This window comes from Chlamydotis macqueenii, chromosome 1 (assembly GCF_036417535.1).
Source record: "Chlamydotis macqueenii isolate bChlMac1 chromosome 1, bChlMac1.mat, whole genome shotgun sequence".
NCBI lineage: Eukaryota > Metazoa > Chordata > Aves > Otidiformes > Otididae > Chlamydotis > Chlamydotis macqueenii.
The window spans coordinates 153685166-153700698 of record NC_141556.1 but is presented as its reverse complement, the minus strand read 5'-3'; the positions used below and the strand labels follow the sequence as shown (position 1 = coordinate 153700698).

At 38.7% G+C, this 15533-nt stretch overlaps 1 protein-coding gene across 1 annotated transcript in view; it reads left to right on the top strand.

The window, feature by feature from the left end:
- Window positions 1-15533, top strand: part of MYO16 (myosin XVI) — a 385808-nt gene that overhangs the window by 300029 nt on the left and 70246 nt on the right. Inside the window, exons 26-27 of the mRNA XM_086741186.1 lie at window positions 1031-1111; window positions 1382-1587. Of these exons, the coding sequence (XP_086597312.1) occupies window positions 1031-1111; window positions 1382-1587 (287 nt within the window). The remainder of the gene's footprint in view (window positions 1-1030; window positions 1112-1381; window positions 1588-15533) is intronic.

Sequence of the window (15533 nt, the reverse complement as noted above, 5' to 3'; positions counted from 1 at the left end):
ACTAGTAAGTGAGATTTGAAATAAAGAGGAACTCCAGAATTTAGCATAGTGAGTAGAGAATTGCTTGCACTGCTGTATTTTTAATGGAGTTTGGCTTGAGTGGGCCAAGGTGAGGAAATGTAAACTTTTTTGATGCAAGTGGAAAAACACAGGAGTAGGCCAGAACATGCTGACTTGATAGAAAAGAAGTTTTATGGGATAAATGGACTGAAGAAAACTCAGAGGTGAAAAGGCATTGATACAGATGTTTGAATCAAAGATCTTGGCCAAATCTTGGAATACAATAATTTTACCAGCCTTCCTGTAGAAAGTTTAAACAAAAAAAAATCTAATTTCTAGGACCACTTTTAGGATTATTATTGCCATTTTGCTCTCAAAGAGAGGAAGCAGAACAGTAAAAAAATAAATGTATATTCCCCCCGCCCCCCAACTCTGATGTATAGAATAACATTGGTTCTAATAAGATATGAAGTTATTGATAATTTATGCCTATAATGAGTGAAAGCGGGTTAAAAAAGAAAAAAAGAAAAAGGTTAATTTGTACAGGAAGAAAAGATAAGGAGTTTTAAATATTAATATTATTGTTTTGCATTCAATATTTTTTTCGTGATCTGTGCTTACATTTACTCACTTAAGCATCTGCCAAAGACATAAGGAACCTTTTCAGAGAGTTACAGAATTATGCTACTTATAGGCAGACTGTATGGAATAGTAACAGCAGAACTGAAGTCCTGCTTCTGCAATAAAGCTCCAGATCATATTGCTTTGCCCAGTTATTTGGAAAAGGTATTTGATTTTTCCATTGGTATACAACTGCTTTTGAAATCAAAACTTTCTTGCCAGCCATGGCTCTGAAGATACTTGAAGATATATCCACTTTCCCGATTCTTTCTGAAACTCACTTCATTGTCTATGACATGTTATTTGTATAAATGTTTGCCTGTTTTAGTAAATTGTGTAACAATGAAAATGAAGGTTTACTGCCCATCCTGAGATAAAAAGTATTGTGTATATACTTTTCTCCCAACAGCTGTTGAAAAAGAAAGGAACATCTTCATTTCTTCAGAGACTGGAACGAGGGGGCCCAACCACTGTGGCAATACAGCTCAGGGTTAGTGAACATCTTCTGGATAGAAATTTAAAAAAAAAAATTGAAAAAAAAAAACCACTAAAAATTTTAAAGGCAGGATTAGTCTTTACAGATAGAAATGAAAGAAAGAAAAATCATGTGCTTGAGAAAGCCACTTGCATGGCCAGGTCAAGCCTTTTAAGAAAATGATGTTAAAAAGTTAGGAAGAGCATACATGTTGAGCAGTTGTCTTTGCTGCAAAATAATGATTGATAACTGTTTCTTGTTTGTTGTTTTTTTTTTTTTCCCCAGAAATCACTCACAGATATTCTTGGGAAGCTGCAGAACTGCACACCACATTCTGTTCATTGTATAAAGCCTAATAACTCCAAGTTGCCAGATACTTTTGACAATTTTTATGTGTCTGCTCAACTGCAGTATATTGGTGTCCTAGACATGGTCAAAATAATACGACACGGATATCCAATACGTCTCTCGTTCACAGACTTCTTGTCAAGGTAAATTCTTTTAAGTTTCATAAAAACATTTTCTTACCTGCAGTACAAAGCCTTCTGCCATGTTCCGGTAGTGCTTACAGTGTTGTTTGCTGGTGAGCCTTTCAGACTTTCTTCAGAGAAAAATCTTGTCTGCCAGCAAGGGGTGTAAGCTTGTTATTTTTTAATTGAAGGAATAATTAATTTTGCTGAAATATATTTATAAATATCATCAGCAAAATATATTCAATATAAAAATATAACTTAATAAAATAGTTATATTTTTATAATTTATACGATTTATGTGATTTATAAAATAAAAAATATTGCATGTTGTCTCCAGGTAACTAAAAAGCAGAAGGAGAAATAGTTTAATTTTAAAAGTTTATCAGTGTAAGTGTCATGTGTTCAGTATTTCTATTTCATATGCTAGGATTTGTTTATGCATGGTTATGAGTTACTAATGCTCATACTACAACTTCATTTCTATTATTGTTGTTAGAAATGCGTGAAATTTTTAATTAATGTGAAAAGACAGAAATATATATGTTACCGCTTCTGGCTGAAGGCAAACACTTTTTCCTCATCCTCCATTCAGTTTTGGCATTTTCTCTCACTTACATTCTCAAACACTTCAGCAAACAAAGAGCACCATCCTCTTGGAGAGGTGTTCGGTTAGCAGCCTCATGCACTCAACACATGTTCCTCCTCTCTGTGTTATATTCCTTGACTGATATATAAAGCAGTCATGATCTGGCTTACATATTATTTTACTTCTGAATAACAACATAGGAATATCAGCTATTTATGCACATCTATACTTTCAGCTGCCTTTTTGGAAAAAGTTGTGGATGTTAAATTACTGCTTGGACAGGATCATATTCTCTCTGGCAATTCTGTAAATATTCAAAAAGTGCAAGAGTATAGGAGTTTATAATCCCACGTGTTTCAAAAGTGAGCCATCTCTGTCCTACCACAACATTCATCCTGCAATGCAAATACAGAAGTGCAGGCTGGTTGAGGAGCAGGGACATCTTCCGCTAGATCAGGTCACCCAAAGTCCCACCCAGCCTAACTGGAGCACTTCCAGGTATGGGGCATGCAAAACTTCTCTGAGCTTCATTATTTTTCCTAATATCTAATCTAAATCTACCTCCATCTATTTTAAAACCATTACCCCTCGTCCTATCACAACAGGCCCTGCTGAACAGCCTCTCCCCATCTTTCTTGTAGGCCCCCTTGAGGTACTGGAAGACCGCTATCAGGTCTCCCTGGAGCCTTCTCTTCTCCAGGCTGAACAGCCCCAACTCTCTCAGCCTGTCCTCACAGGAGGGGTGCTCCAGCCCTCTGATCATCTTTGTGGCCTTCCTCTGGACTCACTCCAACAGGTCCGTGTCCTTCTTATGTTGGGGGCTCCAGAACTGGACACAGGACTCCAGGTGGGGTCTCGTGTGAGTGGAATAGAGGGGCAGAATCACCTCCCTTGAGCTGCTGGCCATGCTCCTCTTGATGCAGCCCAGGATGTGGTTGGCTTTCTGGGCTGCAAGTGCACATTGTTGGCTCATGTTGAGCCTCTCATTAACCAACACCCCAAAGTCCTTTGCCTCAGAGCTGCTCTCAATCCATTCCCCGCCCTGCCTGTATTTGTGCTTGGGGTTGCCTCAACCCTTGGGTAGGACCTTGCACTTGGCCTTGTTGAACTTCATGAGGTTTGCATGGGCTCACCTCTCAAGCCTCAAGACATACCATACAAACAGGTAAAATAGAAAATACCATTTATGGCAAGTAGTGATCACAGCAGGCCACAATGATACTGGTGTGTATGTCAACAGACTCCATTCTGAGCTATCCTGAAACCAAGTAGAAAAAAAAAAAAACAAAAAACAAGCAAGCAGAAAAACTGTTGCTCTAGCTATAGAGATAGCTAAAACCTCTGAATTAAGGAGGAATTATGAGCAGGAGTAGGATCTAAAGACAATGAAGTTGGTTACCTTCAAGTACAGAAATGTATACCAAGTGATAGGGCCTCTACCTACTGTGGTATTTTCATATCCAGAAGGAGCCATTATACTCAGAAGCCTAGGCATGAAATACAGCTTCTATCACAGTGAATGAGGATGATGTTCTTTTATTTTAATTTGGGGGGGTAGTAGGGAATAAGTGCATTTGTTTAATACTATACTGATTATACTGAGGTGAGGGTGGCAGAAAAATCAGGAAATAAAACACAGGGAAAAATGGCAGAATTGTTCTTTATTCACTAAAGGAAGCTGTAAATAAGTGAATGCTCTTACCAAGTGCTCTTACTGGGCTGAAAAAGTTTAGCTTCCTCTCAGCTTGCCTCAAGGAGCAAAGGAATTACTCCCCAGTACTCTGAGGAGAAAGATCATGTCAGCCAACAACAGAAAGACACAGAGGGGGAAAGAAAAAACAGATGATTTTCGTTTCTTAATTCAATGATGGATGCACTTGAGAATAATGAAATTTGCCTGCAACTTAATTTTTTCTTGACTGTTTTATAAGAAATTGAAATATAAGTAATTTTTCCTTTATTCTGTCATGCTCTGCTGTGTCCTTTTTTTTTGTAAATACTAAACACTAGTACGGACTCTTTCACAATTTTCACACAGGTTGTCTTTTTTTAAGAGAAGGGATTCCTCCCCATTTTAAGTTATGCTAACTAGCAATTTGACCACGTGTCCTCAAAGGGGGAAAACCTGACCTACAGATATAAAACACAAGACATCCTGCTATCCTGATATACGTGATAGCTGTGACGCTATGAACTATCAGTCCAAGAATGACAAGAGGTAGCAAAATGTATCCCCAGATAGATGCCTGTGAGAGATTTACCAACGACTGTAAGATTTTCACCTTCAGTTTGTGTTTTAGAGTCCTGTTGGGCTGAGTTTCAGTGAACGCAGCTGTGTGGTTCACAGCTTGTCTTAGCTCAGCTGCAAAGAGTTTGATAGTAGTGATGCAAGGAAATCTAGAGCTGAATGTTAAGGATATTAATGGTAGGTCTGAAAGCACTGTGCAAAATCAAAGAGAAATTATCACCCAGATCGCAACTTGAATTCCCAAAAGATAGTGAATTGCTACCCTCCTCCACCCTCCCTGCAGTGTTTGTGCACTTACTCTTAGGGTCTTCCTTATCATATAGTTAATGTGGTCAGAGTTTAAAAAATTAATTACTGAAAAAAATTAAAAAACTTTTTTTTTCTGGCTATATAAAAAGATGGAATGTTTTAATTAGGGGCCTTTGTGGTGAAGGGATAGAATATCAGAAAACATGGATATTCTGTCAGTAATAGAGACAATAGCATTGCTTTCTTAACTGGATGAATTTGAATAAATTTCTATTACTATCTAATTAGGGATTAATATGGCTGGTCTCTAGCATATATTTATGAGTCACATTCGAACTCTTACAATGGCTAAAGAAAGACAGTAGCTAAGGAAAGGTCATATTTTGCAAGAGCACTTCTTCCTGGGCTACAAAGCTTAATCGTTATTTCTATTACTGTCCTTTTTGGATTTACTGGTTCAGCTTCTGTATAATCAAAGTAAAAGTTGACAGCTGCCAGGTGAACCCCTCAATCACCAAAGTTCGTTGATCAGAAGAGAAATCTTGTGGAAATTCTGGTTCTTAAGTGGAAGCTGTGACAGTTACTGTCAATGAATATATAATAAAAATGGGAATTAATAAGGTCAGATGCTATTAAATGCTGTAAAAACAGGCAGCACCGATATAATTATGAAATGATATATGTGATTTCAGGGAATTTGCCAACTCCAGCTGCAGTGTTTCTGCTGAATTTGCCTGCAGTGTTGGCTCAATTTCCAAAGCTTTTTGAGTGGAGAGACAGAAATCAAGTTTTTACTTTATCTTTAAAACAGAAAGCTTTGCATAACATGCATTTTAGACTCCTGGAAAAGTTTACTCATATGTTTTGGATTAATATCTTAACAATTGTTCTCAGTGGGCTAGATTTTGAAATCCTAGCTTTACTTTTAAGTCAAGGCAGTGGCACAAACAATGTTGTGGAAGAGTTCAAAGTTTCCAATTTGGAGCCTAAATTGTACACATAGGTAAAGTATCCTCAAATATCCCTTTCCTGGAAGAAAGAAAACTGTAAAATAACCATGGAATTAGGAATTGTCTGCAGATGGCTGCTTCTTTCTAGCATTTAGCATTTAGATATCTTCCTTAAAATTAGTATAATTCCACTCAATTACAAAAAGCTCATTAGTAGGAATGTAGTAATTTGTTATGTTTTTGATATTAAGTGCCATGGCAAAAAACTAAGTATCAGTGTGTGCTCTGTTACCAGTGTAGAACAGCAGGGCTCAGAAATTCTCTGGGGCATAGACAGAGCCTGGTTGTACAAGCTTAATATCTAGAACCTAATCTTGTTACATCAATTAATAAAATGGATCCTGGCTGACTTTCATGTCATTCACCTTACTTGATGCTCAAAGAAGACATGTAAAAGCCATTTGGAATATAAATTTTTAAAAATAATGATAGTGATGAAGGACCCATCTAGACTAATGAGGTGAGCTTATATTTCTTACTCAGTGAAATACAAGAATACAGTTGTTCAGGCATGTTCAGGTAAAAATGAGGCAGTAGGATGCTCTGTTTCAGTCATTCTGAATATTTTTTTTTTGTAACATTCTCCACTACCAACACTCCTTTACTGCTCATGTTTTGTAAATTGAATCAGAAATTAAAATTAAATTTCCTTTCTCTTTCTTCTTGTATGTGGTTCACCAAGTTGCTGGACCATACCCAGTGTTTTTCTCTGCCTGTGTTTTAGTTTCCTTGTTCAAGGACAAATTATGAACTCCTGTCTTAGAGATCGAGGTTCACATGTCACACATATTTCTTGTGTCTGCGATACTGCTCAGCAATGGAGACTGCAAGGTGCAGTTGCACATATCCTGAATTAAGACATCTGTGTTAGCCTTCCCTGCCATTTGTGGCAAACCTTCAGGGCTGTTGGACCTCAGGATAACCTCTGTGGATTATGTGAACTGATAAGCGATACGAGCCTTTCACTTATGAGGAAAACTATGTTGTTCAGAAAGCCCCAATAATTGTCTGCTAATGTGCTATTCTTTGTCTTTATTTCTGCACTTTTTGAGTGTTTCTTGGAATTTTATTACTGTCTCCCAGGTTTTCAGACTCTCTTTTCTGGATTTAACTCTTTCAACTCAGTCTTGTGTTTTCCATCACGGAGCTCCCATCCTAACTTTTGTTGCTACTTGAGGAGCAGCAGAGAGAATTTCATACTTTGAAGGAGAGCATGAGGCAGTTGTAGAGACAGCTCTTAACAGTGTTGCAAGAAGAGATAAGTCACTAGAATGTTATGATTTACCATTTCTCTTTAAAAATGACTTAAATTGTATCAATCTAGTCTTTAGTTTTACCTATGCATATGCAGACATGCAGCTTAGAGTATAAGTAGCTGTTGTTAACTGGTAAGACAGTGTCATGTGCAGGTTTGGAGGTACAGTATTAGACCAGCTTCTTTTTCATCTTCCTCTCTCTTCTTCTTTCTCTTCCTTTTCCCCTTCCCTTTCTGCTTTCACCTTCTCCTTTCCATTCTTCCCCTCTTCTTCTCCCTCTTCTCCCTTCTTCTTTTGGCTAAATTTATTTTCCTCTATGGACAGAATATGTTAAAATATCTAAATTACAGATGTAAGCTGTATTACATCAATTAAAAATAAAGAATCTCTAAGATTTTAATATTTTGAAAATAGAATGTTAAAAAGAGGTAACATTCTGATCTTTTTTTTTTTGTTTTAAAGTAAGTTAAAAGATGGCAAATCTTCTGTTTCAATAGGAAACATTGGGAAGGAAGATATGGAACATAATGATAATGGATTCTTACAATAATCATAGCAGTAAGGGTGAAAAAAGTAGATATGAAGCCTATTTTAATTACAGGTTTTCCTCTTATTTCAATATGAAATTCTTCTTAGATGAAATTCTTCTTAGAATTTACATGTAAGTGCAGATCCTGAAATCTGCAGTTCTACTCAGGGTGGCAGTAACTGATACTGAAATGCTCTAATAGTAGACTTTAGGTCAAAAATGGCTTTAAAACACTTAATTGTTACTAACTCATCCAGACAATTGACTTCAGAATGGAAGTCATTCTGAAGAGATACCTTTTTTCTCAGGCAGGGAAGTTTATGTTCATGCTAATATCATTGCTTTGTCAAATAGAGTCTGTCCTTCTGCAACTGGTGTAAGGCCGTTATTAGTAACTATTGGAAGCTTTTGATCAGATTTGTACTATTAGCTGATGCTGTGTTGCACACGTGTTGTTTATGTTTGTGGATCTTGTGTGGGACTTATCACAGCATATCTGAACTCCCTTTGTCCAGAAGCTTTTCGGGGTTCATTTTTTTTGTTCTCTCTCTCTTTCCTTGCTCTTTTTTACCTCCTGAAAGCAGCAAAGTTATAATATTTTATGAAATACAGTTTCTGAATTTAAAAAGTGCAGCAAAACATTTCAGAGTCTAATGAGCAAGTTAGGCAGGACATTAGTGAAAATGATGTACTGAGTAGATTGCAAAGAGGTCAACACACTGGCTGTCTTAGCTTTATTGTCTGCTATACAGTAATATCATCAGTCTTTTCATAGAGTGGTGCATTGATATGTGCCATGATACCTTAAATCCTTACAAGGAGAGCAAGACATAATCTCACTGGTGTTAAAAAGCAATATTCCGTTAAAGTAGATGTAATGATATCAATTTGTACCAAATGGCGTTCTCGTCATTGTGTAGTTTGTTGCTTCGGACCTGGAGCTAGAAGTTATATTTCTGATTGAGGGTAATAATTTTTGTTTGTCTTTCTTTTAGAATGCAAAAAAAAAAAAAAGTGAGTAAATTAAGTGTTTTGAACTCATCATTTTTCAGGGCACCTTAAACCCAAATTCATAGACAATTCATAGTTGTCGTGGTTTTGCTTAGTGAGGGGGGGGCCTAAGGTGGCAGCTTCTGTAGGAAACTGCTAGAAGTCGCTCCCCTTTGTTCAGTGGACTTGGCCAGGCCTAGGGCGGACCCACGGCTGGCCAAGGCCCAGCGATTGATAGCAGAATGTCTCGTGATAACGCCTCTGCGATAACGTATTTAAGAAGGGGAAAACAGAAAAAAAAGAGAAGAGAAGATGTTAAGAAGCTGAGCGGGGGCAGAGGCACAGAGGGGGAGGCGCAGGCCTCATGGGCCTTGCAGGCCTCACCCTCTGGCCTCTCGCCAGGCAGCCGACTGGGCCCAACTCGGTCCAGCCCGGCTGCAGGAAGTGGAAAGGAGATGAGAAGTGAATAAGATGTAAAAAAAGATCCTGAGAGACATCTACCAGCCTGTTGTGAGGAACGGCTGCAGACGCCAAGGTCAGTGAAGAAGGACGGGGAGGAGTAATGCGGCTCCTGGCCAAGATTCCCCTGCAGCCTGTGGTGACGACCATGGTGGAGCAGGTTGTCCCCCTGCAGCCCATGGAGGTCCACGGAGGAGCAGAGATCCACTTGGAGCCCGTGAAGGACCCCATACCGGGGAAGGTGGATGCCTGAAGGCAGCTGTGGCCCGTGGAGGGCCCGCTGGGACAGCTGTTCTAGAGGGACTGCATCCGTGGAAGAGATGACCCACGCCGGAGCAGTTCCATGAAGGACCGTGGCCCGTGGAAGGGACCCCATGATGGCGCAGGGGAGGAATGTGAGGAGTTCTTCCCCCGACCATGAAGCAGCGGCATGAAACAACGTATGATGAACTGACTGCAACCCCCATTCCCTCTTCCCCGCTGTGCCGCTCGGGGGGGGAAGGTAGTAGAGATAATGTTAAGCTTGGGAAGAGGGAGGGGTGGATGGAGGTTATCTTGTTCTCTGTCTCATTATCCTGCTGTTTGTAGTAATAAATGAATAGTTTTCCCCAAGTCGAGTCTCTTTTGCCCGTGACGGTAACTTTAAGGATTTCTCCCTGTCCTTATCTCAAACCTCGAGCCATTTTTCTTATATTTTCTCTCCCTGTTCTCTCGGAGGGTGGGGGGAGTGAGAGAGAGACTGCGTAGTCTGGTCCTGATCAGGCCTGAACTACGACAATAGTAATGACTGATTTCCTGTGAAGAATGAAGGTCAGCCAAAAAAGTTTAAAACTGTAATTTTTTAAATGGTTATGTCTTGGGCACTTTTGGTAATCATCACATTCCATAAAGGAGTGTTGTAGGTTGACCCCAGTGGGCAACTCAGCCTCGCACAACCACTCACTCACTCCTCCCCAGTGGGGTGCGGAAAGAATCGAACAGGCAATAAACTTGAGATGAAGACAGTTTAATAGGGAAGGAAAAAGCTGCACGTGCAAGCAAAGATAACCAAGGGATTCATTCTCTACTTCTCATCATCAGGCAGGTGTTTAACCATTTCCAAGAAAGCAGGGCTCCATCACGTATAATGGTTACTTGGGAAGACAAACGCCGTCCCTCCAAATGCCCCCTCTTCCTTCTTCTTCTCCTAGTTTTTTTTTTTTTTTCCTCCTTTGCCAACTTTTCTGATAGTGGGGCCTAATTTAGAATAATTTACAGCGGTCTCATAATTATTCTAAATTACTAATCCTTTGTGAAAACTTGCTGGTGTAGGGTATTATTATGCTTTAAGGGATGACCAGAATCCAGAGTGTACTGAGATTTTACCTGGTAAGCTACATATATTAGAACTGGTGTATATCACATGGGGAGTTGCCTAGATATAAGCAGATATTTGGGACTATCTTAGAGACTATAGGCCATTTGAAATGTATTTGTACAATCATAGAATAGGTTGAGTTGGAAGGGTCCTTTAAAGGTCTTCTAGTCCTCCCTTATTATAAATTTTTTTTTTTGCCTTGTATCTAGTCCAGATCTATCTCCATGTGTTTTAGAAACGTTACTCCTTGTCCTATCACAACAGGCCCTGCTAAAAAGTTTCTCCCCTTCTTTCCTGTAGGCCCTCTTTAGGTACTGGAAGGCGGCTATAAGGTCTCCCTGGAGCCTCCTCTTCTCCAGGCTGAACAGCCCCAACTCTCTCAGCCTATCCTCACAGGAGGGGTGCTCCAGCCCTCTGATCATCTTCATGGCCCTCCTCTGGACCCATTCCAACAGGTCCATATCCTCTTGTGTTGGGGGCTCCAGAGCTGGATGCAGTACTCCAGGTGGGGTCTCACCAGAGCAGAGTAGATGGGCAGAATTACTTCCCTTAACCTGCTGGCCACGCTTCTTTTGATGCAGTCCAGGATGTGGTTGGCTTCCTGGGCTGCAAGGGTGCATTGCCGGCTCATGTCCAGCTTTTCATCCACCAGTACCCTCAAGTCCTTCTCCTCAGAGCTGCTCTGAATACATTCTCTGGCTAGCCTGTATTTGTGCCTGGGATTGCCCCAACCCATGTGCAGGACCTTGCACTTGGCCTTATCAGTCCTTATATTACACATCACAGAGTTGGACTGTGAGAATGATAAAGCTGTTTGTGTTTCTGGGGCTTACTGCCAGTGCACAAATGTGTATTAGAGAAAATAAAGTTTCTTTTTTGACTGGAGTTTTCAGTGGTAGATCAGACATGTACCTTTATTCTATATTTAGAAGGCAAAAATAATTATCAACATTGTTTGCTGGACATCTTATGTGTTTCACAATGCAACTCTCATTTGCTAAAGTGATTATAAATGGGTGTAAACTCTTGTGTCATTTCACTGCAGTTGGTTGAATTATTCATGTCTGTCATGTACTTAGAGTTCTGCAGGATCGACATGAAAAGGGGTCCCTTGAGTCGGGGGATGTAATTAGGTAATAAAATAGACAGATACAGGGAAATAAAGGTGGCATGGTCAGTTTTAAGTCTAGCAGTTCCTAACTTCTGAATGTTTGATGTGCAATCTGAATAGTCTTCCAGAATTATTTATATTATATTTAGTATACAATGTATAAAACTTAGTAGAGCTTCTTACAGGGAATTTTTATTTTTGTGCAATTAGAACATCCTGGCTTTTAAGCTGTTTGAAAGAGAATCTCAAGGTATTGTTCTCCCTCTACCACTATGGACAGGCAAGGTATTTTTCTGCCCTTTTTTCTTCTACCTCTTTTTTCCCTAGCTAGGTTCATTTTCTTAGGCAATAATAGATCTGTTTGACACACACAAACATAATTTTGGCTGAACTGTTTTAGCAGTTCTAGTGGTTTTACTTCTTTCACCTAAAGGAATGATCTGTGAAATTTTAAAATGTTTATTTCATTTCCAGAGTTAAGTGCCACCCTTGATACCTCTGGACTGACATTCAGTTTCCACTAGCATTTGACAATTCTCATCTCTAAGGGTTAACTAAACATTTATTAAATCACTAAATAACCCTGTTGCTTTATGATATCCTTATAATATCTATGCATATTTTGCATCTGTGGATTTAAAAGCTTGTGCTGTTTCTAAACATGGAGAAGTGTTCCCACAGAGTACTAAAATACCAACCACAACACTGGATTCCATGTAAAAGCCTGGATTATAGAAATAGATAAAATTATATTTGCGTACAACTGCAAATATTGGAAGTTATTGACCCATATCTTACAAGCTGAGTTCTATGTGCCCATAACAATAACATTAAATGATTTCAGAACCTTGATGTTTCAATGAAAATAATTGTTGAGTACTTCATAATTTGCTGATATCATATAATGACAAAGATAGTAGACATAGATTTGTATGTGATAGTAAGAAGTTCAGTTAAATGCCTGCCATAGAAATAAACCTGTTAAAAGAAATATTGTCAGCCACTAATATCTTCACTAATCCTTGTACACTGAAACCCTTTTAAGGAAATGCTTATTAAAATAATAGACATCTTAAATTAATACAAACAGCCTATCTTTGAAATAAACATTTTAAAGAAGTAAATATGCAACATATTAGTTTATGCTAATGGCACTGTGCAGGAATTTTGAATTATCTAATTAAGGTGCAAATTGTCACATGGATAAATTAATTTTACTGTATAGTTTTAAAATAATTCCTTTGTATTCACTGATTAATTAAATACAACTGTGTGCTTTCAAAGCCTAGAAAAATATAATTAGTTGCTCTTGACTGCTTTTTTTTCTCTGCTCGTAGGACAGTGCAGTCCAGCTGCCCCACACTCAAAAGCGACTGTTACCCTCCTGCTGTTTTTTTCTTTCTGTAGTTCTGCAGCTGTTAAATTCCTTCCACTGAGCTCAGACATTCGTGGCACCCTTTTTCTCCTTCTCCACATCTTGATATGCTTTACAACCATTTAATCTTTAGCAGAAGAGCCTGGAAAGAGTCTTCTTAAGCTAGATTTCCTAGTCAGACTGAATAATAGGAGGCAGTTAATACTGGTGACATCTGAGAGCAAACACAAAATCCTATCCAAGCATGCATGTAAAATCCTTTTACGTATCTTAATCACTGGATCTTACTTTGCTTTTTTTCTTAGACCAATGTGGCATTAATTTAACATCATCAGTTTCAGCAGAATTACTCCTACTGTACTCCACAGTAAATGTTCTGTAATCCACAGCAGAATCTGATTGAGTATTGATACAGTGTGCCAAGGGGGCAACCTTAGCCTATCCTGAAAAATGTTGATTGTGTACAGTTCGTCTAACCATTATACAATTCAGACCCAGGAGAATCCCTGTTATCCAGACTGATACTACTCATAGGGTTCAAAGAACACAAGGGAAGCTTGTAGTAGTAGAAGTAGAGATAGAGGTGGTCTTCCAGAGAAGCTATTTTGCCTCTATGCTTTAACAAGATCCTGAAAACCATCCCTATAATCGCAATACACCTTGTCTGAGCTAGTAGTGAGCATTGTGAGAAGGATGTTATGTATTTCTATTCCTCTTTGGCTAAGTCAAGGTTGCACAGAAGAGAAAAAAACAAAAGGAAGAATTATCTAGGTTGAACATCAAATTCAATCCTATTTCCCTTTAATATTAGATTTTCTGTTTTACTGTTTTTGCTTTCTGCTTCTGCAATATCTGTCTATCTCAGTATATTGCCAAATGAGCTGGGCAGTGCTTTCTTGGCAAACAATGAGCCAGTGAAGTAGCAGCCCCTCCAGGAGACCAAGTGGGAAAGTGTATAAGTGCACTTTGGTGTTTTAACGCAGTATCACATCATGTTTCTGAAAAGATATTGTGTATTTTTCCAGTGAGGGTGGTGAAACACTGGAACAGGTTGCCCAGAGAGGTGGTGGATGCCCCATCCCTGGAAACATTCAAGGCCAGGTTGGATGGGGCTCTGAGCAACCTGATCTAGTTGAAGCTGTCCCTGCTTCTTGTGGGGGGGTGGGACTAGAGGACCTTTAAAGGTCCCTTTCAACCCAAACTATTCTATGGTTCTATGATTTTTCAGAAGTCATAAGTCACTTTGCTTTACACAACCTGTTTGCAGTTATTTCAGGTATCCGATTCCAGACTTCCAAACACTGTGACAGGAGCTACACCTAAGCATGTCCTTCTCCGAATACCATTTCAAAGTCTTTTTATAGTCTGAGTAGTGAGATGTGGCTCAGACTCACCAGATAGGCTTTTTCTCTGGGCTAAGAAAGGGCAAAAATTTACCCGTCTGTTCAGTCACCTTTTGACTCCTATTCCCCGTCATTCCTTTGTTCTGTTCTCTCTTGAAAAAGAAAGCAAACAGGATACCTTTTCATTTTCTGTTATTTCAGACCTTTTGGTTTTGCAGGACAACTTTTTAATTTTGACGCCATATTGTCACATGGCTACATCTGTGGAGAAGGGAAACTAGCTTCATTACACACCAGTCCTACATCACCTCTATATTATACAGGATCAAATTAACAGGTTGATAAAGAAAGTTAAATTTGTTCTATGGTCCATATATTCTGCATATAGTCAAGCATTTTACTGTTCTGTGTGTATGTTTGTAGAGCGCCCAAGCATGAAAAGGCAGTTAGCTATGGAAGAGAGATAAATGTAAACATTTACAGAGTTAGAGGCAAGTGTTCATGTAGGAGGTCTGCTTGTCTGTTTGTTGCTAGCATATTCCTGAGTTAATGTGTCATTTTTGCCAATTTCTTAAATAAATATATTTTTACATTGCTTTACCAAGATAGAATGGGAATGTTAGCTTTAAGTAAGATGATGCAAAAGTATTGTAATGCAAATCTTTAGCAGATGTTGTGAATTAATTTTTTATTTGCATAGCTGACTCCGCTAATCCCAAGAGTTGAGCTATAATTTATATTCTATTTATTATTCTGCTGCCACATTGTCTGAGGTGAGGAAGCCCCTGCTTAATTACATGAAGTATATGAATAAATATTCTAGGATTAAGACACACATATCTTTGTTATTTCTTCTCTCCAGAAATTGAAGTTCAGATGTCTAGAAAAGATTAAGGGTGGCAAAACTTAATGCAAGAACATAAAATTTAGGAAGGAAAAAAAAAATCCAAGTCATTTGTCTATCACCCATGACAGAATAGTATCTTTATCTGAGAAATTTATTTTATGTTTTATTCCGTCCAAATTAAAATATCCCAAATGACCACTTTTTATGCAAGGGTATTCTGATCTGGTGGATTTCATAGCCCTGATCCTACCTCAAAGTCTGTACTGAGCTCCATATGAGGCTAGGGGCTGACCCACATGCAGGTCACTGTAAAATTTTGTTCTGGGGATTTTCTGAATCTTTTCCTCTTTTATTTATTACTCCTTAATTTTGCTCTTTTATCCCAGTTACATATCATTTATGTCACTCTAAGTGTAATTTCCTTTTTCCATAAACATGTTAAAGCGTGCTATGTGTGCCCCTATACCTCTTTATATAGGAAGCAAGTTTTTAATTGTTGCAGTAGAAAATCAGAATGTTTCATCAGTTGAAAAGTTTCTGGCTTCCAGTGGCATATATAAAAATATTGTGGTATGATACCTGGTCAGTTTGCTGTAAGGTCACT